Raw genomic sequence first — 22589 nt, forward strand, 5'->3', positions numbered from 1 at the left:
GCAAAAGAAAAACGCAGCCAAAGAAAATACAAGTCGTTAACCAGGTGGCTGTATCGGCGCTCTGCTGGTGGCCAGAACGATTTGCTGAGAAGTTCCAAGGCTGGGGATATGCAATGGACACCCCGAGTTCCCCTAGCCCCACCCTTCCTCTGACCCAGGAACCGTTTCCCTAGCCCAGTCTTGCACGACTTGTCCCTCCTTCGCCCCTTTTCTTCCCTACCCATCTCTCAAACTTGGCTAAGGGCTGGGCTAAATAAGCCGGTACCCACAGCACGGGCGGGGATGGGGGAATGCACACTTCCTTCCGCCCCGCCTCGCCGTGGGAGGCCGAGTTCTGCGCAAAGGCGCGGCGGCTGCAGGGCCCCGGCGACGCTCACCGCCGCCTAAGCCGGGAAGAAACTCGAGCCCCAGCCGCCATGAAGACTGCACGCCGTGCGCCCCGGCAGCCCGCGCCACTCACCCGGGCGCTCTCAGGCAGGTTGTAGCGACACAGAGTGTGGTCCAGGTCGAAGCCGACCACGTCGCAGGCGGCCAGGGAGAAGTGCTGAGCCATAGCTGCCCGCGGACCACCAGAGAGCTCCTAGACGCCGAGAGGCGACGAAGAGCGCGCGGGCAGGACGTTGCGGTACTACCGGGCAGGACGCGGCGGGGCGGGGCGGGGCTGCGGCCGCCCCCTGAACGCCGCACCGCTGCCCCTCGCGCTTCCCGCGCCCGCCAGCCCCGCCCCCGGCCGCGCTTCTGCCCGCCCCTCGCGGCCGGACTTCCCCGCACCCCGACTGGCCGGTTCGTTCCCCAGCTTTCCGCTGACACTCCCAGGCCGGCTCCTGCCCCACTGTCACCACCCTGACCCCCGCCCCGAAGTCCCGAAGGCGGGATGTGACCAGGAGCGGAGCCGCTGCTGCAGGAATTGGAGGCGGCACTAAGCCCCTGTTGGCGCAAAGCCTTCGCCGCAGAATTAACCGGGCCTCCCCTTGGTTTTCAAGGCGCCAGGGAAACCAAGAGAATGTCAAGGTACACCTGACCCTTTACTCTTGTGTGCGAAATGATATAAGATTATGGAGAAAATTTTATCCACTAATATTCCCCTGACCCAATTAGCCTATAATTTGGAAGATTTTTTTTGCCCATGAGACCTCTGACTGGATTCAATCAAAAACTTTATATTCTTTAGTAAATTCCTAAGTGTATTTGTAAGCAGAAACATTTCACCCCCTGGAGCGCGTTGGAAAATAAATTTATTAGAAATCGTGAAGGACCGTTTTGCAAAATGACAATGATTAAGGAAACCAATATTGGTTGTTATTTGATTATCCTATTTTTTATTGTAATGCATTTTTTTCTATGAAAGGATATTAGAAACTTCATAGAACATACTACAGAAGAGAGAACTTTATGCAAACAGAAAGGTTTAAAGTTTATAGAACACAATAATTTGAATGACAGTGTTTTCAATTCTCTCAAGGACTGTTTATAGCTAGTATCATTTTAGATGGATGAAGGGCTAGGACTTTGAGATCTTTAAAATAATTTAAAAGAGAAAATACAAATTATTTAAAAGAGAAAATACAAGTCATTTACAAGAGAAAATACAAACATTGACGTTAAAAAGAGAAGATATAAATGTATTATCTTTGTACTGCTTCTGTTTTAAATTTAAAGGAACACTTTACCCAATAGAAAAAAATCAATAGTCATGACATAATGAAAATATAATTGGTTGAGAATTCCATTTAACCCTTACAAATACTAACACTTGTGGGGCTAATAGACCAACCAAGGAATTGATTTAGTACAATGAATAGTTCAATCTAGTAAGACACTTATTATACGTAGTGGACCCATTTGAATAAATTGGTAACTTGTTCCGTTATGACTTGTAAAAGCCCCAAACATCTCTCTGGAAGAGGACAGGAAAGAATCCTCAAGAAGATTGAGTGGGGACTTCCCTGGTGGCCCAGTGATTAAGAATCCACCTGCCAACACAGGCGACACGGGTTCGATCCCTAGTCCGGGAAGATCCCATGTGCCGCGGAGCAGCTAAGCCCGCGCATCACAGCTACTGAAGTCCGGGTGCCACAACTTCTGAAGCCCCGGTGCCCTAGAGCCCATGCTCCACAACAAAAGAAGCCCCCTCACTGCAACAAAAAGTAGCCCCTGCTCACCACAACTAGAGAAAGCCCATGCACAGCAACGAAGACCCAACGGAACCAAAAAAAAAAAAATTTATTGAAAAAAATAAGATTGAGCTGTTCACTGATTGGAGCCCAACACCATGTCTTTAATGTCTGTGAATCAAAAAAGACAAAAGCTGGATTGTATCATAGCTTGTACCTATTTCCCTTTTGTGAGTCTATTGGCCATAGAACTGACCTTAGCATTCCTCTTTGGCCCCTGCAGTAGAGTGCCTGCCAAGGTCAAACTTGCAGGTAGACTACACATTGAAGGCCATAAGTCTCCTTGGAGGATATCTTGTTTTATTGTGGGATTAGGCACGTTAGGAACTTCCCTTAGTAATGTAAATGTACAAGCGCACTCATTGTTAGAAGGAAGAGTATGAAAGGATGGTTTTTTCATGGCATAAGTGTCCCTTGGACTGGAGAGTTGGCCCTTAGACCTGAACATGCTTAACAACAGTTGTATCTCTGCTGAGAAACAACTGTTATACATCTTATATTCCTCACGGTCTTGTGCTAGACAGCCTACAACATTTACACTTTGTAGGAGGGTTTAGAAAATTATCGGATCCCATCATCCTGAAAGATCTGCCACTCCTCCTGGAGCTCCACTCACATTTCTTGGCCACTAACCTCAAAGCTCAGTCTAATTCCTCTAAGAACACATGGGATGGTTTCCCTCTTTCCCTTCACTCCTTACATAACCCTGAACTTAAATACAGACATTAGCTTTGTTTCACAGGCTTATTTTCAAATGAAGATATTTTCTTTTTTTCTGTACATTAAACTTTTATCAAATGTAGTGGTATATCACCTCTTCTATTGTCAACCAAAAGTTCAATGTTCTACTCAGATTCCAATTAATTTCTGTTTCTTTGAGTGATATATAAAATATGCCAGTGTTAGGGACTGAATTGTGTCCCCCAAAGTTCATATGTTGAAGCCCTAAGCCCCAATGTGACTACATTTGGGTATATGGACTTAAGGAGGTAAGTATGGTTAAATAAGTTCATGATAGTGGGGACCTATCAGTATGGCTGGTGTGATTATAAGAAGAGGAAAAGACACAAGGGATGCACATACACAAAAGAAAGGCCACATGAGGACATGAAGAAGGTTCAGCCTGCAAGCAAGAGAGGTTTCACAGCAAACCAGCCCTACCTACATCTTGATCTTTTTTTTTTTTTCCACATCTCTATTGGAGTATAAATGCTCCACAACACGGCGTCAGTTTCTACTGCAGGACAAAGTGAATCAGCCACACGCATACATACATCCCCACGTCCCCTCCCCTCCGACACCCCCACCCTACCCACCCCATCCCTCCGGGTCCTCACAAAGCACCGAGCTGAGCCCCCTGGCATCACGCAGCAGCCTCCCACCCTACACCCAGTACTGCACATTCGTCAATGCTACCCTCTCACTTCCTCCCAGCTTCCCTCCCCTACCCCCTCCCCTACCCCACCCCCCTCAAGTCCTTCCTGTACGTCTGCGTCTTTATTCCTGCCCTGCAACTAGGTTCATCAGTACCCCCTTTTTAAAATTCCATATATATGTGTTAGCATATGGTATTTGTTTTGGGGTTTTTTTTTTCTTTTATTTATTTTCCCAGAATTTAATTAGGCTGATTTTTTGTTGCAACAGCTTTCGAATTCTTTTTTTATTCTTTTTTTAATGGAAGGGTAGCAGATGTACAATCTTATATAAGTTACAGGTGAACAATAGTGATTCACAATTTTTAAAGGTTATACTCCATTTATAGTTATTATAAAATATTGTTTATATTCCCCATGTTGTACAATACAACCTTGGAGCTTATTTTATACCTAAGTTGATTTGCATTTTTTTAAACATCTTTATTGGTGTATAATTGCTTTACAATGTTGTGTTAGTTTCTGCTGTATAACAAAGTGAATCAGCTATATGTATACGTATAACCCCATATCCCCTCCCTCTTGCATCTCCCCACCACCCTCCCTATCCCACCCCTCTAGGTGGTCACAGAGCACCAAGCTGATTTCCCTGTGCTGTGCAGCTGCTTCCCACTAGCTACTTTACATTTGGTAGCGTATATATGTCAATGCCACTCTCTCACTTCGTCCCAGCTTACCCTTCCCCCTCCCCATGTCCTCAAGTCCACTCTCTACATCTGCCTCTTTATTCCTGTCCTGCCCCTAGGTTCTTCAGAACCTTTTTTTTTTTTAGATTCCATATATATGTGTTAGGATATGTTATTTGTTTTACTGTTTCTGACTTATTTCACTCTGTATGACAGACTCTAGGTCCATCCACCTCACTACAAATAACTCAATTTCATTTCTTTTTATGGCTGAGTAATATTCCATTGTATATATGTGCCACATCTTCTTTATCCATTCATCTGTCGATGGACACTTAGGTTGCTTCCATGTCCTGGCTATTGTAAATAGAGCTGCAATGAACATCGTGGTACATGACTCTTTTTGAATTATGGTTTTCTCAGGGTATAGGCCCAGTAGTGGGATTGCTGGGTCGTATGGTAGTACTATTTTTAGTTTTTTAAGGAACCTCCATACTGTTCTCCATAGGGGCTGTATCAATTTACATTCCCACCAGCAGTGCAGGAGGGTTCCCTTTTCTCCACACCCTCTCCAGCGTTTACTGTTTGTAGATTTTTTGATGATGGCCATTCTGACCGCTGCACCTTGATCTTGGTCTTTCAGCTTTCAGAACTGTGAGAAAATAATTTCCTGTTATTTAAGCCTCTTAGTCTGTGGTACTCTGTTAAGGCAGCCTCAGCAGACTAACATATAGATGTTGTGTCCAGTGTAGCAAATAATATGTGTTGTTTGAAAGATCTTTGCTTAAGTTTTTTGCTTATTCGTTAGTTTATAAAATCTTGGTACTTTTATTTGTGTGTAATATCAATATCATGCTGTGAAGTTTTAGGGTTTCTTTAGTACTCCTTGTACATATACATTTTTTCTTATAATTAGGAAGTTATAAAATAATTTTGAAAAGCTCAGAAATAAGAAGTTATGATTTTTTTTTTTTTTTTTTTTTGTGGCACGCGGGCCTCTCACTGTTGTGGCCTCTCCCATTGCGGAGCACAGGCTCCGGATGCGCAGGCTCAGCGGCCATGGCTCACGGGCCCAGCCACTCTGCGGCATGTGGGATCCTCCTGGACCGGGGCACGAACCCATGTCCCCTGCATCGGCAGGCGGACTCTCAACCACTGCACCACCAGGGAAGCCCAGAAGTTATGATTTTTATTGCTGATTTTCTAGAATTTAATTTCATCATTATAACTGACCTACATTTTAATAAAGCTAATACTATAATTTAGGAACTTTAACCTTAGATTTGGCTTTTACTTAATTTGTTATCTACCTAAATAATAACTTTGTGATCAGCTAGCTTAAGTTTTAGACACTAAAATAACTCACTAAGTGATATTTTGTGGATTTATAATACTGTATTTTAACATCTACGTTGTAAATGTTATTTACCAAGCATTTGGGGGTGGGGGGAATGCCCTGATTGTTTAATCTTTCATTAGTTTAAAATGTGCTTTTCTAAATACCCCAAAGTAAACATAATATTCAACCTTTTATATAGTATAAGCCAATCTACACGTCTTCTCTGGGTCATATAATTTGTTTAAAGGGAAATAATGAAGACTATTTAGTACTTTAAATAAATGATAAAATGTACAAATGACTAAAAATTAATCTCTCTAAGCCATTTAGCTAAATAGAACCGAAAGCTGATTTATAATACTGGGCTGTGGCCTTAAGATGGCAGTAGTTCTGCACTAGGAATATATTTCATTTAATTTCTTTAGTAACCTTACAATTTTTTAATAAAAAAATACATCATTTTCTACTCTCCATTTCTGCTCTTGCCACAAGAAGAGAAGCCTACTAAGAAATTTTAGTGTGCGTTTTTTTTGTGAGTCTAGTTATTTTTGATGGTGGAGAGGGAAAATGTGATGGGATGAGGTCCTTTGGTAGAAAACTTCTTATTAAGGTGTGTGTGAATAAAAAACCAAAATGTTTAAAATGTGAAATAAGCTCCTCTTGGAGAGAGAGCTAAAATACCAAATGGCAAAATTGTGATTCAAAAAGATCTCAAACAATGTAGCAATGGATTGAAATTTAATTGGGACAAATGTTGAGTTTTGGGTTAGGATCAAGTAATTAACTTTATCAGTATATTATGGAGCATCTTGATTTATCAGAAGTTAAGTCAGAAAAAAATATGGATAAACTCAAGATGAACTCTGCTAGTTATGATTTGAACTCAGCTTCTCTTTAATTGGCTGTCACTTCACAATACTTCCCTTTGCCTTGGTTGTCCTTCTGGGGTGTGAAGGTTTCTACATTGCAGAAGGGCTAACATGTTGTCAAGGAGTCTGGGAAGAGACTTTAGGTCCTTGGTTAATAGCATCCATACAACTGCTTTTCCTCAGCTAGACCATCCCTGTCAGTCTTTGGTTGCCTCTGGTCACATTGGCCACACCATCAGCAGCCATCCCTGCTGCATAAACTCTGAAACACCTCTAGTTACAGTGTCATCAGGAAAATGTTTAGTTTCACTCAAACCATGAAACCATTCCACACTCAGCCAACCTCTGTTCCTCTCTCGAGCAGTTCCAGGAAACTTTCACAGGAGACTTTTGTTTTCGTTATGGTGGAGTCTGGCTACCTCAGACCCTTTTTCTACCTAGTTGTGACCCACCATTCCTATTCTAGTGATTGTCCTGTGCTGTCATAGGACATTCTGCAAAGCTTTTTTTCTCTTAGAATTTCAAATGAGAATTAAGACTCGATTCTCTCTTTGGGACTCTCAAGCTCATGTGGAAGGTTCTGTTGCCTTCCATACAAGGGATTTAACCTTGCAGTGGGACAGAATGTAGGGTTCCTTTCTCAGAGACCCATACAAATGGCTCTCTCTCATGCTCTCCATCCTGTTTCCCTGGGACTCACATTGTCAGATAAGGTACAGAATGCCTTTCAAGTACTTAGGTGAGTAAGAGTTTCGATTCTTCAAAGGCATCCAAATATGAACATATCTCAGAAACCCCTTATGAAGTGTGGTCCAGTCAATGTGGAGTTCCCCATGGCTCAGGCATGAATCCATAATTTCTTTATCTCCGAACCTCTTAAGCAGGATGTTCACTTTCATGACAAATACTGAATGCATCTTATCTGTATATTTTCATTTTGACCTTTTATCTCCTTCCAATCATGCATTTTTTTATGATGTACAAAAAGTTTCCTTAAATGAGTAACACCTCTCATAACTTAATATAGTTTGATTCTTTACTTTGCCACAGTTTCCTCATCTGTAGAATCAGATATTTGAAAGTTTTTTTAAATATATTATCTATTTATTATTTTAAAAAACGACTTTCAAAATTGATTATTTTATTGCTCATCCACCCTTCTTTACCAATGTTTTTTCGTAAACACCTGGTAACAAAAATATTCCACACCAGCCCTTTTGAAAAGCAATATACAAATGAGTATCAAGAGTCTTAGAAATGGTTTATATGTGTTGACATCTTTAATCCAATTCTAGACATCCATCCTAAGATCTCTATCCCAGAGAAACATCAGGTAATAGGGTAACCGGGTAATGGTACTGATATACTTTTCCATAATTTGACCCACTCCTGTGTTTCAGCTAAACATTCCAACCACTATTCCTCTAAAATGGATTCTTAAAAAGCATTCAATTAATACAAAAGAAGGCAGACAAAGAGAAGAAAATAAAAGGAATGCTGAACAGTTGGGAGCAATAGAAAGCAAGTAACAATATGGTAGATTTAAACACAGGCATAATGATAATTATATTAAATGTAAATTATCTAAAGACTGCAATTAAAAGTCAGAGGTTATCAGGTTTGTTCAAAAAGCAAGATCTGAGTACAGCATCTAAAGAAACCAACTTTACACATGAAGCTATAAATACCATTTGAAAATATTGGAGATGCACCATGAGGTATCTGCCATCATGAAAGACTTTAGTAATCCGCTTTATTAGTTTTCTCTAACATATTTCTATATAAATTGACTTGTTATAAACAAAAATAAAAGATATAAACAAAGAAAGACCGTTGCTTAGATTTCTAAATTTCTGGATCTTAAAGCAAAATCAGTTTAGTAGTCAAAAGATTTGTTAGGCAGGAAGCAAAAAGCAAATCATGTATTATCTCCCCTATCTTTGTTTTTGAGTTGCTTTTAACCTCTATTCTCTATACTTCATACCTACCTACCCACAGAAACTGGTATTGGGATTTGTGGAAACACAATCACAAACATATCTGGTTGGCTAAGGTGGGTTTCCAGGCCACACCTGTCCCCTTCTCCATCACCACAGTTCCCACTCACAAGTGGCTTACAGTCCTTTAAAAACGTGGCTGGGCTTTTCAGGATCAGGGATGGGAAGTACCATGAGCAATTCTGTGGTCATTCTGTGGTTGCTGCTTCTTAATCCTTTCACCATTTTTGTTAGCATGAAGAAAAGCTCTACTCATTTTGACCATATTAGCTAGTTCTGCCTCATAATAGGAGCACTAGTTAGAAATGGAGTTGAGTAATAGGAAATCCTCCCACTTCTGTAAGGTACATGTTCCCCATTACTGTTAAGTACATTAAGTATTTTTTCTTTAGGGTTGTTTTATTATTACCTGTTTTTGTGTCAGGCTTCCCTACCAGCTGTAAGTTATTTCAGACTGGGACCTGTGTCTTGTGCGTCTTTGTATCTCAGTCCGTAGCACACAGCCTGGCACATAATGCCCATTGGATGAATGTATGAATTTCCATTTCCTAATTTCCATCTTCATCCATTGTGAATTTTTGAATGGGTTCAAAGAAGCTTTTACTTGGAGGCAGGAGACACTATATTTCACTGACACTCTAAATCCATGTTCTCAGTAATCAATAAATCAGGATTTTACAGATTTATAATAAAGATTTTAATCTCTTGGAGCCACAGTTTCAGGCAGTGTTCTGACAACCATTAATTTTTAGTCCTGTCAAATACTAGTATAAGTGTATCAGGCACTAATTTTTCATTTGACCTTTGGTAGACTCTTCACTGTCTACATAAGAGCTCTCATGCAGGCTGTATAAATTATCATAGGGTAAAAATAGCCTATGCTAACATTTTGGGAACCTAAGAATTAACTTCTCCAGTCACACTTACTTTTTAACGGTGCATCATGTAGAAAAATACTCATTTTAAAAGCTTTGGTTTATATATTTTATTGTGAGGTTCACAGAATTTTTCTAGTTTCTATTAATAGATGCTGCCTATATTAAGATAATACTGCCTATTAAACTCTTCATTCGAACTGTTGACCCTTGGAAAATAGCATTTTTTTATACACTGTAATTTATTCTTGTTCTTAAAGCTGTATTTTAAAAATGTCATTTGGACATGCAAACAGTTCTTAATGAGAACGGTTGAATAAATTCTGCTTTTGGCTTGCAGTGGAAGTGTCAATATATGCATAATTTATTATTATTAGTTTCTTCTGGAAATTAGCCAGGTAAGCAATATAAACAATATGCCCATTTTTTCCTTTTTTTTTTTTTTTGCCCCCAAATATGACAGTACTCCAAGGAGAGTACACAAGTGCTACAGAGTCTCTGGGTGCACACGTGACCTCTGTCCTTTCTCTCTCTCTCTCTGTGGTATATGGGCGTGCACACACTCACACAGCACACTTGCACATGGGTAGGGGGACTTGTCAATGAGTGGAGGAATAGCAAACAATATTGAGCTTCTTCCATGCACCAGTCATTGTGTTAATAAGAACATCAAGTAATGACCTCACTTGATCATCACAACATAGAGGTAGGTAAGAGCATACTCATTTTACAGATGAAATTCAAATCCAGATCTGTGTGACAAGAAGTCAGCCCCTTCTTTTTTTAAAGCTCTATTTCACTATAGTTATTATGCGTAATACATGTGTGTGGTAAACAAAAATGAAGCCAATAGAATGAAAGTGAAAATTGTCTTTCACCATTACTCAACAAGTTATAATTTATCTTCCTAGAAATAACTGCTGTACAGACCTATTCCGACATACAAAAATGTAAATATTATATATTTTTAATATTTAAATATATATATATATATTTATCAACCTACCTCAGTCCCTGCCTTCATATTTCCCATTCCTGAAGATTTTAGTTCTTAGCTCATTGTAATTTTTTCCATCTCCACTTCTCTCTTAATTTTGAATGTTTCCAATACCCTAGCCTCTCAATTCCTTTAACTTCTCTTCTACAATGATCTTGTCACTCACACCGTTTCAGTGGCCCACTCCCACCTTCTTTATCATCTCAAAAACAAGCATCCCACTCTCTTGCTACCCGCTTCTGTTTTCCAGCTCATGTCTTCAGGTTTCCAGCTCCAACAATACTTGAGTCCACTGATATCTACAATCCAATGATTCCCATCTCCTCTTCCCTGTCCTTCACTGCCATTATGTTCTTGCTTCTTTTTGCCAAGCTGAATATTCATGGAGAATCATTATCACCACTTAGTTGATACATCCTTAATTCCTATATTGTTTTTTCACCTCTTAAAAAAAAATCACAACACTGGTTGTGGTAGATTTCAAAAACAACCATAATTCTTCTCTTCCTTGTATCTATGCCCCTTGCAATATGACTCTGTAGGCTGTCTCAGTAGGGGTCACATAAGTGTTATTTTCCAACAATTCATTAAACTGCAAGTTTAAGTTTTATGCACTTTTCTGTATGTTTGCTGTACATCACAGTTTTGAAAGTTTAACTAAATAAGGCATTTATTTCACATGGGGTGTTGTGTGTATTAAAATACATAACACAGGGCATTCCCTGGTAGTCCAGTGGTTAGGGCTTCCACTGCAGTGGGCATGGGTTTGATCCCGCAAGCAATGCGCATGGCTAAAAGAAAAAAAAGAGAAAGCAGGGGAGACTACTGCATATCAGACAAAATAAACTAAGAACCCAACCCAAACTAACTCAAGAGACAAAATACATTTAAAAAAAAAAAAAAAAAAACTAATACAAAGCCTGGAACCATAAAAACTCCTCACCAACATTTGTTTTTAGGAGTCTGTGTGTCCATCCCAAACTCTTTATGAGTCCTCCTATATCTAATAACTGGATTCCGGCCTGGTTAGACTCATTTTTCCAGATTGGTCAAGAGGCATTAGAAGCAGAACAAGATTGTCCCTATGGGAGTGTTCTTTTGTCTTTGATCTTGGGAATAAACAATAATGGTAGCCAACAAGTTAAATACCTCTGTCTAACAAATCCTTGGATGCCATGCTCATAACTGTTGGAAGATATTGAGGGTGTCCAGAAGATGTGATACTCTACTCCTGGATCGAAAAACCACCTCCTCCAGTTTTCATTCTCCAATGTACATTCTCTTGTAAGACATGTCAGCGTCCAGCTTTGTGTAACTGCTGTAAGAGCATAAGTTGATCTGGCAGGGTCAGAACAAACGAAGGAATCTGGTCATAGGCAGGATTTGCATCAAGCTCTATGACCAAGTGAAGGTGATTCTCCATCTTCTTTGCAAGAAAGAAGCACAGGCTTTCTCCAGTGCCAGCAGAGTCCCTGGAATATAGGAAGTAGTCAAAAAGTGTTTGTTTAACGAGTAAGGGAATGTATAAATAAATACAATAATCAGGAAAGAAGTTAAGGGGTAATTACAGTTTAAATCAGAGGAGAGGAGACCATAACTTACAGAAAGATCATATTGAAATAGCACTGTGAACCTACTACAAGGATCAAATTACAAATCTGAATGAGGTAAGAGGTGAGAAGAAAAGCGTTGTTATTAGTTTCGTAATTCTAAAGCTTGGATTTAAATAATCACAAGAAGATAAATGATATTATTAACTATCTTTTATTGAGGGCTTACTTTGTGTCAAAAATTTTATAAGCATTTTACATCTATTATCTCATTTAATCTTCACAATGATCCATGTGGTGTAGATACTATAATTATCCTCATTTTTACAGATGAGGAACTGGGCATCACAAGATTCAAAAAAGAAAACCTCAAACTTGCTCACAGTCACGTAGATAGTAAGTAGCCATAGAAGCGACAAAAACCTCGTGACCTAGCAGTCTATTCCATCCATAGCAGAGAAATGAATGGATCATGATGTAAGAGCCAGTTCTTCTCCCAAAAGGAGAGAAGAGTTCAGCAAGCAGGTGGAAGAAGAGAAGCAGAGGGGCCTTGGTGAGAGCAGAGACCCCCGCGGGTGGTTGCAATGAGCCTAATCTCTGCGCCTCCCCTTCTGGCTGAGCACTCACGAGGGAGAGGATGATGGGGGCACCCCAGTGCAGTGAGTGTTCCTTGCTTCCCAGGGTGTAACCAGAGAAGACCTCACCTAGCGAGTCACAGCAGGGAGGAGCCGTTGCAGATAAAACAGGGCAGCAGCTCAGCTTCTCTTGTATCCTGGAGAAGAGTAGGAACTTTCCTTTGTCCCTGAATAGAGCTCTGAGGTAAGACTGCGGAGAGCTACAGATGAGAAGAGGCCTTGGGATGGGACAAGGGGACTTAGATCTCTCCAGTCTGACTCTTATACAAGGAAAGAATCTTAAGACAAGTTTTCAATATGGCTTTTTATGCCTACTGGTGGTCCCCATGGCAATTTGAATACTGTATATGAAGTTTTGCTATCTATGAAAATTTGACCATAATGCAATAAAAAAGTATTTTAAAAAATACTTTAAAATTTTTCCTCAAATTTAATTTTGCCCCTTATATATCTGATTACTTGCAGAAATAAAGCAACTGGATAAGCAAAGAAGAACCAGCATATTTCATTACCGAGAGGTAAGCTCATTAACTATATGGATTTGCCTGAGACCTCCCCAGTTTTAACACAGATAGTATTTTGTGCCAGGAGATCCTCAGTCCTTGGTAAGCCAGGACCGTTGGTCAGCAGCAGCTGCATACAAACCACATCTCCCTAACATTAAAGGAATTCAGATGAGTCAGTCCCAGTATGACTGGTTGTAGTTCTGCACAATATTCCTTCTTAAGCTCTAAGTAGACTTTCCTCATTCGGACTCATTGAGGGTTTCTTGAGTCGTCAGCAGCTCTCTGAATTGCGGATTTAAAATTTTTAAAAATATTTTCTAAGGAGATGTGAGATATCTAACTCTATGAAACACCAAGGACTAGGCTAGAAGAAGCGTCTGTGGTAGCTTTGCTGACCAGGCAGGTGTAATGTGGGAGCAGATGCTTTTGACTTCTGTGTCACTGGAAGATAGGAGTCAGGACAGGACAAGAAATTCTCTGACAGTCTTCTTTGCCCTAGCAACAGCCAGGAGCCAGGATTCTGGACTTTGCTGTCAGCTCTTTTATTAATTCCCTCAGCAGTCCTTGGCATGTTGTCAGCTCTTTTATTAATTCCCTCAGCAGTCCTTGGCATCATAGCCAAACATCATTTTAAACTCTCAGTCCGTCAACTCTGGATAATTCTTAGCTATCTCACAGTGTTGTTGTGGGAACTGATTAATATTTATGAACACATTTAAATGGAAAAGTGCAGTAGAAATATTATTGAATGAATTGAAAAATTGTTTCCTATATAATATTATGCACAAAGGAAAATAAGCCATGGACTGTAGTGTCTTCTCGGAACAGTTTTAAAATAATGATCAGTTATCTGCCACTTCCCCTTTCATCTTTAATAAGCTTAGTGTTTTGTTATTTAATGTTCTCAACAGTGATTTCTGCTAAATTTATTTTTATTATTATTGTATTGATACATTTTGTTTCCTGTTAAATTCAGTACATCTCTTTATTTCCAGTTAAGATTTTCTAAATCATTGACTATGATTTTCCTCTACTGAAATTTGTCCAGTATACAAGGGACATTTGTCATTACTTAAGAATAACTATTGAAACCCACTGCTTAAAAGAATAGATATTTCTCTAGCCAAGATCATTGCATCACATTTCTGTTACATGAATTCTTGCCCCATCCTTACATTCTTCTGAATAAAATTAAAAGTATATTTAACTGGAAGAAAATGGGATTTTCAGCATAAGAAAATTATACTTAAGGATTTGGTTAAGCTCATGAATTATGTAAAATAGAGAAATAATACCTTTCTCATAAAACACGTATTAGTAACAATTCTCAAAATATTTGTTTTGATAGTATTTTACAAATGGTAAAAAATAAATACATTAACTGTGAAAAGATAGTCCAGTTCAGAAAGATTATTTAAAAAAATTCTGCCTCATGTGTTGTGACAGCAGGGAAGTAGCAGTCATTTTAACAATTTAGCATTTAACAATTTAACTTCTGTATCATGTTTAAGACCAAAGTTATTATTGTAAATGTTTCTCTCATTTCTCATAATTTCAACCTACTTAACTCTTTCCAGCCACAGCTGCTATTTAGTTAATACACTGACAATGTTGTCTCCAATCACCAAATGTTGGAAATTGTTACCAAGCAGATGAGAACTTCACTCTAATATGTCTTAGAATGGGAGCCTTTCTCATTCTTACCAAAATTCTATAATTATAACCGGTAACTAAAAGCAGAGTACATACCGTAGAGACATATTGAAATGTTCTTTTTGTCTACTCTTCTCTTTCAATATTTCTTATTGGTAACATACACAGAAAATCCTTCATAATTACATAACGAATTTCCTCATGACAAACATATTACGTTTACTAGGATCTATTTCAAAGGGATACTTCCTTTTTCAGGGAGTACCCTAAGCCTTTTGCTGAGATTTGAGAATCGCTCTAATCTTATCAGCAGTTTATTTAATATACTTCTAGATGTCTTCCCACTGCCCAACCCCCAATCCCTGGTACACTTTCTGCAGAAGTCTAACTTTTATCAGTCAGTTAGCGTTAGGTTAAGCTCTATGAGAAACAATACTTAAAAACTCTAAAGCCTAAAACAACCAAGGTTATTTCTTCATTAATTTATATGTACCTGGCTGGTAGTGAGGCTCTGTGCCATGTTTTGCTCAGCCAGGGATGCAGGCTAATAGATCACCTTTCATCTGGAACATCGTTGTCATGGTAGGGAAAGGAAATGTAGTTAGTTGCACACTTCCTCTTAAGTGTGCAATTAACTACATTCTTCCTACTTGGAAGTGATACATACTAGTTCTAATAACAGTTTTGTTGGTCAGAGCAAGTCATATGGTCATGCTTATCTTCAAGAGGATAGGAAAGTACAATTTTACCATGTGCTTGGCGGAGGAGGACTAGAAATGTCCTTGAACAGTAATAATAAATACCACATCTAGTTATTTTGATTAATATTTCCATTTTTAAGGAGTACTGTTTTCTGACATGGTTCTCAAATTAAGGGCTCAGTCACTCAACAAATACTTAAGTGTCAACTTTTTCAGTCTACTTTGCCAAGCTCTGTGGAAGATACAAAGATGAAACAAGTATAGATCTAAAGACTGGTATATAATAGAGTACAACAGTCTTCTTAATAGCACTTGGTACTTCTGCTTCATAGTCCTTAGCAAGTGGTGATTAATTATTTCTATAACTATTTGTGTAATGCTGTCTCATCCACTAGATTATAAATTCTATATAGGATATGGGCTGTATCTCTTTTCCTGTCTATATTCTCAAGAGCAAGCACCACCATGCCTGATACCCAGTAGGTGATGTTTCAATGATTATGTACTGAATATATTATAAAAGAGGAAAATTCTTGTGGAAGTCAAAGAGGGAGACATTACTTCCAAACAAACTTATTCCTTATTTAGATCTTTGTCTCCCTTTGTACTGACAGTATTGATCTGGTCACATTTTTGATTTGCAATAATGTCCTTACACAGGACAGATTATGCTTTTTTTTTTTAACTTAATGTTATAACCCCAAGCACTAGCCCAGTGCCTGACACATGATAGGAGCTCAGTAAATATTTGTTGACTCAGTGAAGCAAAGGAGATAAGCCCTGAGGATGACTGAAATAAGTAATTGCCAATAGGCAAGCCACAGTTTTATGACAGTCACTAGAGTGTACTTCCTTCAACCAGTCCATTAGTAACATATGGTTTAATCTTCCAAAGTGTGAGTGTTACACACAATTGCTTCTGATAATTTAGCAGATGAGTGTTTTTGTAATTGAACAAAATTCTGATTGCATCGAACACTAACTGGGCAATGGAGCTTTAGCAGATGACCTCCAGTGGCTGGAGACAGACCCTCTGCTGGAGGCCAGAGGGAAGGGTGATAAGAGGGAGGTTTGTCACATTCTATACATTTGGGGCTAGGTTTGTAACATGGCTTTGTAACTCAATTCATATGTACTCTTTTAAGTTTTGATATTCTGTAATTTCTCTTAACTGAGGAGATGTAAAAATGTGTACAGTCAACCGTACTGTAATGAATACTCCTTTCTGAAGATGAGCATAGCACACAGATTATAGGCTTTTCATGCTAACGTGAAACAAATGCATAGATCACTCTGTACATGGGGGTCAAGATGTTACTTATGGTTTAAATTCAATTGAGGAGATGCAAACTACCTTCTAATAGGCTTTTATAATATGTTGAACATATTTACCGTGATGATTCTCCAAGGAACATTAATCCTCTAAGACCTGGTTACATTTCCAAGATGATCAACCATTTTTCAAGGTCCAGGACAGCAATTACACCAAGTACAAGTCTGTAAATTGTTGTGCCATAAAAACCTCTACATATTACCTGGTTTAACAAGAGATTTTCAATATAAATTGCTAAATCATCATTATTATGAGCTTAGTTATTAAAATTCCAAGAGCTTGAAAAAAATCTAACCATCTAAAGTCTTTTATTATTTTTGAAAATTTATTAGAGGTATTTATCTGAAGTCAACCAAAATATTTTTTTAACCTTGACTTTAAATAGTAGGAATTTATGAAGATAATAGGATTGATTTTTCTTTTCAATCAAGGAACAAACGAAAAGAAATGCTTAAAAACATGAGACAATTAGACAACAACCATTTATATGAGCAGTGGAAACCTGAATGTGGTTACTTAGGAATAGTTCAATATCAAAATAAAGAATGCCAAATATACTACTTATTTATTGAGACACAAAAAAAGGCCTAGCTGAACAGGAAATTCTTGAAGCTCTGCCCAATTGCTTGGCATGGACATTGGAAAATTCTAAATCTGGGAAGTTTTGTATAATAATTTTTTAATATAAATAATAATTTGTTTTTATATAAAATAATTTGTTTTTATATAAAATCATGTATATATAAGTAAGAACCAGTACATTTGTTATTGTTGCTAATGACTAACAGAAATAAGTCTATTACAATCTCTTTCAATTGGAGAATGCCTATTAGACGTATGGCAATATTCTTTTCACCCCTTGGGTTAGGATTTTGAAAATACTCTTGGAATCTTTCAAATACTAAGAAATACTAAGAATGCTAAAAAATGCTACTGGGATTTATTGTATCATAAATGCAGCATTATAAGAAAGGGAAACCTGGGTTCAGGCTACACGATTCATGGACATCATAATTAGAAGGATACAAAATAAGCTGTCCAGACTGAAAATCAGGAGATTGGAGTCCTACCCCAAAGCTCACATAATCCTCTTCTGGGATCCTGGATAGGGTCACATCAAAATGATCCTTGGTCCTTTCATCTTCTACTCCTTAAGTCCTCTTTCCCCCAACTATGACAACCACAGATTGTATGGAATCCTCTTTTGACTGGAGTTCTTGAAGAGGACTGCCGTGTGGTGGAGAGGAAGGATCCTCCCGGGCAGGAGTGCTGGGTATTCCTTTATCATCAATATAGTAGCTCAGTGACCTGAAGCAAGTCACTTCCTCATTTTTGAGCTATTTCCTTCATTCTAAAACGAGGTAATTGGACTAAATGGTCTTTAAAATCTCTTTCAGGATAGAAAGAGACTAGACAGTGGCATTACTTTCAAAGGTAAATGATTGTCAGCTGAGCATTTGCTGATGTCCCACTCAGAGAAGCAAGCTGTCACTAAATTCTGCTACACAAACTGTGGTCTAGAAATCAGCAGCATGGGCATCCTCTGGGACTTCGCTGGAAATGCAGACTCCCAGGCCTCACCCCAGATCTACGGAATCAGAATTTACGTTTTTGCATGATCCTCAGATGGTTCACAAGCACATTCAAGTTTGAGGAGCAGCTCGATCAGGTTTGTGAATGTTGATGCCTGCTCAGCTCTGCTTTGTGTCAAAGGTGAGAGCGAGAGAAGGTAGCCCAAAGCCCCAGCCAGTTTCCCTTAACCATCTGCAGGTCTCCCAGCCTGAATCCTTTCTTGTTTGATATGACAAATTAAGCAGAGTTGAGTCTGCTCTGTACCTGGATAAGACCTCCTGGAAATGTCAGGTGAGGGTGGCCTTTAGTTCTCAAAAGACACCAGCTCTTGTGTTTCCTCTGGATCTTTACACTTGCTTTCCCTCTACCTGGGGCACTTTCTTTCACTCCCCTTTTCACTTGAGTAACTCATATTGTTTCTTCAAGTCTCAGTTTAGATGTCATTTCTTATTTCTAACTGCCCTCTTTTCCCACATGCCCATCTGGGATAGATTTCTCTTCTGTATGTTCCAACCTATCTCATTAACAGAGAAATTGGGGTGCGTGCATGCATGCGTGCGCACACACACACACACACACACACACAATCTATTTACTAGTGACGCTGTTAACTTACAGGCTCATACAGACCTACTCTCAGACTTTTCAGAGGTCCTTCCATGCTGAAAGCAAGAGCAAGAAAGAGACTCCTCTACCCCATCCATGGGGCTAGGACATAATAGATGGAACCAAAGCATCCTAGTGTTCTATAACATTATTTTATCATTTAAAATTTTATAATAAATGTTGGTATTTTGGAATCTTTTAATGCCAAATCTTAACATAAAATATAAGATTGAAACATACTTTAGTTGATCTACTGGGGGTGATGCAGGTGTAATTTTATTTTATTTTATTTCACTTATAACTATTATTATTTTTGGCTGTGTTGGGTCTTCACTGCTGCACGTGGGCTTTCTCTAGTTGTGGTCAGCAGGGGCCACTCTTCATTGCAGTGCGCAGGCCTCTCGTTGCAGTGGCTTCTCTTGTTGTGGAGCACAGGCTCTAGGCGTGCAGGCTTCAGTAGTTGCAGCACGCGGGCTCAGTAGTTGTGCCACGTGGGCCCTAGAGTGTGCAGGCTTCAGTAGTTGTGGCGTGTGGGCTCAGTTGTTGTGGCTCGCGGGCTCTAGAACTCAGGTTCAGTAGTTGTGGTGAACGGGCTTAGCTGCTCCGTGGCCCGTGGGATCTTCCCAGACCAGGGATCAAACCCATGTCCCTGCATTGGCAGGTGGATTCTCAACCACTGTGCCACCAGGGACGTCCTGTAATTTTAATTTTAGTTCATACAAACTTATAAGTTGATATTTTCCTGAAAGAAATATGCGAATGAACGGATGATGAGAGATGGGGAGAGGGATACAGCTGCAGAGGGTGAGAACTAAGAAATGATGGGTGGGATAGCAGTCATATGGAGAGAATTTCTGGGGAAAACCAGAGATTTTAAAAGAGGTTTTAAAAGGATGTTTTCCCATGCAGTGTAACTGTCTGCTTCACATCCTCACAGATCCATAGTTTTAGCTATGTATGTAGCAGTGCTTTTGGAATTGGATATGTTGCCTGCATTTTGCTTTTGTTTGAAGTGGGAGTGAGCTGGGAATGTGATAATTTCCTACAACTGTTTTTAGTAGTACAAGGAGAGGGCACAGGTACCCCAGGGGTGGCCCAGTTACATATTTTCATAATAATGGCTAATATTTATTGGGCAGCTACCACGTCCTGGACCGTGGGCTAAATATTTTAACGCATTTTCTCATTTAATTCTTATAACTCTACGAGGTAAATGTTAGTGTCTAGGAATTGTCAGCATTTTACAGATGAAGAAACTGAGGCTAGGTGGTCAATAATTTATCCAAGACCACAGAGCCAAAGAGTGCCAAGGGAACAGGAATTCTCACCCCCAAGCCATGCTGCCTCCTTGTGATAGTGCACCAGAGACCTGCACTCAAATGGCATCGATTAAACAAGCTATGCTATTTGGGTTCATTTCTTCAGGCAGTTGTGATTCTATCTAACTTTCCTGTTATCTCATGTACATTAGAAAAGTCTTTTCCATAGCAATATTGAGTAAGGGTTAACCTTTTGAGAAGAGTTAGACCCCAGCAGAGTCATGGCTCTACTAATCTTATTTTGCACATGGAGTTTGGAATTAGCCAAGAAACTTAAAAGATTAACCCTAGGAATCATACTTTAACACTATATATGCTCATGCTCTGTCTACCCAGCCACAAATTTTCTATCGCAGGTTTGTCAAAATATCAGAAGGGCTTAAGGAAAACAGACAAACAAACAAACAGACTTCTAGGTGTTTCCGTTTTCTATCATTTGGGGGAATTGTGATGGTCTTTAACAGACTGGAGAGAGTCCTCAAGGTTACTAAAATAATTTTGCTGCTAGATAGATGAGAACCTTGATTAATGAAGTATTTGTTTAACAGGCAAGGACAAACCACCTGGGTGAAATGTGTTTACTTATTTCCATTTTAGGAAAGGCTTATCAGCTGCTTCTAGGAGATTGTATACATGAGAATATTCAGTCCTTTTTGAAAGCAAGTGGGACTTCCCTGGTGGTCCAGTGGTTAAGACTGCGCTTCCACTGCAGTGGGCACAGGTTTGATCCCTGGTCGGGGAACTAAGACTCTGCATGACGTGCGGTGTGGCCCAAAATAAAAAATAAAAAATAATAAAAAGACAGCAAGTTCTTTATCCCTTTACAGATATCTCTAGAATATTTTTTCAGTATCATGCTGAAATCTAGACATACTATGCCTATTTCATGTCTTTGATAGTGCCAAAGAAAGAAAAAAAGAGCTTTAACCATTTTTGAATTAAAATTTTTTAAATTTTTTCTTCCAAGCTGAACTGATTTACTTGCAAGCAAGAAAACTCATATCAGTAAAGAAATTCACTGCATAGTTCATAGTTCACTGAGGGGAAATGTCATGGTTTCTGAAGTGTTAGAAATGGAGTTTCCTGGTTATACTCTTTAAGTATTGAAAACATACCCTTTGGATAGGACAGAATGAGTCCCGTGTTGGCTGATGTTTAAAGTAGTCCATTGTCATCGGTCAGGAGAAATACTTCAGTTACGAACAGTAAGGATCTAACGTGCAACGGCTCCTCAAAGTTCATATCCTTCAACAGTTTTAGCTTGTTTCAACTAATGCTGAACAGCATTTGACTTTAATATTCCCTAAGTGCTGCTGTAAGTGAAAAATTTCCCCTTTATAATAGCAATTCCTATGACAAAAGAAAATTGAGGTTAATTTGGCATCTTTTTTTCTTTTTTCATTTTTGAGTCCATGTTGGCTTCTAATAATTAATATGTCTGCTGGAGGTCCAGCCATCTCAACTGAGTTTCAGAAGAGAGGGAAGGGAAAGAGAGTAGATCCTCCAGCTGAGTCTGCCTTTTTTAAGGAACTTTCCTGAAACCCCACCCAATGACTTTCTGCTTACTTTCTTCTTGGCCACTTCTGGTTGTAAGAAGTCTGCAGCCTTTCACTTCTATAAAAGTAAGGTTCTGTTAGTAGGAAGAACAAACTGGACATTGGATAGGCAAGTAGATGTTTTTGTCTCAGGGAGAAAGAAAGTGCAAGGATTTGCAGATGTGGATATATTTTTTGATGTAAGAAAAGGACATTGAATCGGTTAATATTGAACAGATTTGGAATTTCTGTGACAAGTTCATCATTAGAGAAAAAGGATATCTGCAGAGTCTAAGAAGAATGGTGGACGATTTGGAAGAGTGCTACTAGAAAATGAGGAGAACTGCATCTAAGTGGGCCGGCATGTAAAAGAATGTTGAGCAGAGCTAAGGGCTTAACAGGAGTTGGAGATCATTAATTTGTCCTGGTATAAAACTGAGTAGCTGTGGGATTTTTTCTGTTGCAGTGCTCAGCAAATCAGATACAGGAGCATGGCTAAATTCATTTAATGCTGTGTGTATGTTGGATGTGGGGTTGCAGGAGCTAGTAAAACTCAAGGAAAAGAAAAATTATTTTGGCAGAAATGGACAAGGAGTTTCTAAAGGAGGTACGGGATTTTTATTCAGGCCTCAAAATGCAGGCAGAAGTCTGTTGGGAGGAGAAGGAATACCAAGAAAAAGCATGGCAAAGGAGACGGGATCAGAGGTGGGAATGAACAAGACCTATTGGAGACACAGTAAACCTATTTGGCTGAGTGAGAGGGTTAACATAAGGCAGTAATGGGAGGAGGATGTTGAAAGGGTACATCTGATAAAGATCGGATAAAGTGCAAATTTTTCGTCTTGAATTCCAAGCCGTATCTTCCAGGC

At 39.2% G+C, this 22589-nt stretch overlaps 1 protein-coding gene across 1 annotated transcript in view; it reads right to left on the reverse strand.

Moving 5' to 3' along the window:
• NT5DC1 (5'-nucleotidase domain containing 1) overlaps positions 1 to 553 on the reverse strand; it is a 120393-nt gene extending 119840 nt beyond the window's left edge. The window contains exon 1 of the mRNA XM_060030061.1: positions 461 to 553. Coding sequence (XP_059886044.1) covers positions 461 to 553 — 93 coding nt within the window. The remainder of the gene's footprint in view (positions 1 to 460) is intronic.
• Between the last annotated feature and the right edge of the window lie 22036 nt (positions 554 to 22589).

The sequence above is a fragment of the Delphinus delphis genome, chromosome 14 (genome assembly GCF_949987515.2).
Source record: "Delphinus delphis chromosome 14, mDelDel1.2, whole genome shotgun sequence".
NCBI classification, from domain to species: domain Eukaryota; kingdom Metazoa; phylum Chordata; class Mammalia; order Artiodactyla; family Delphinidae; genus Delphinus; species Delphinus delphis.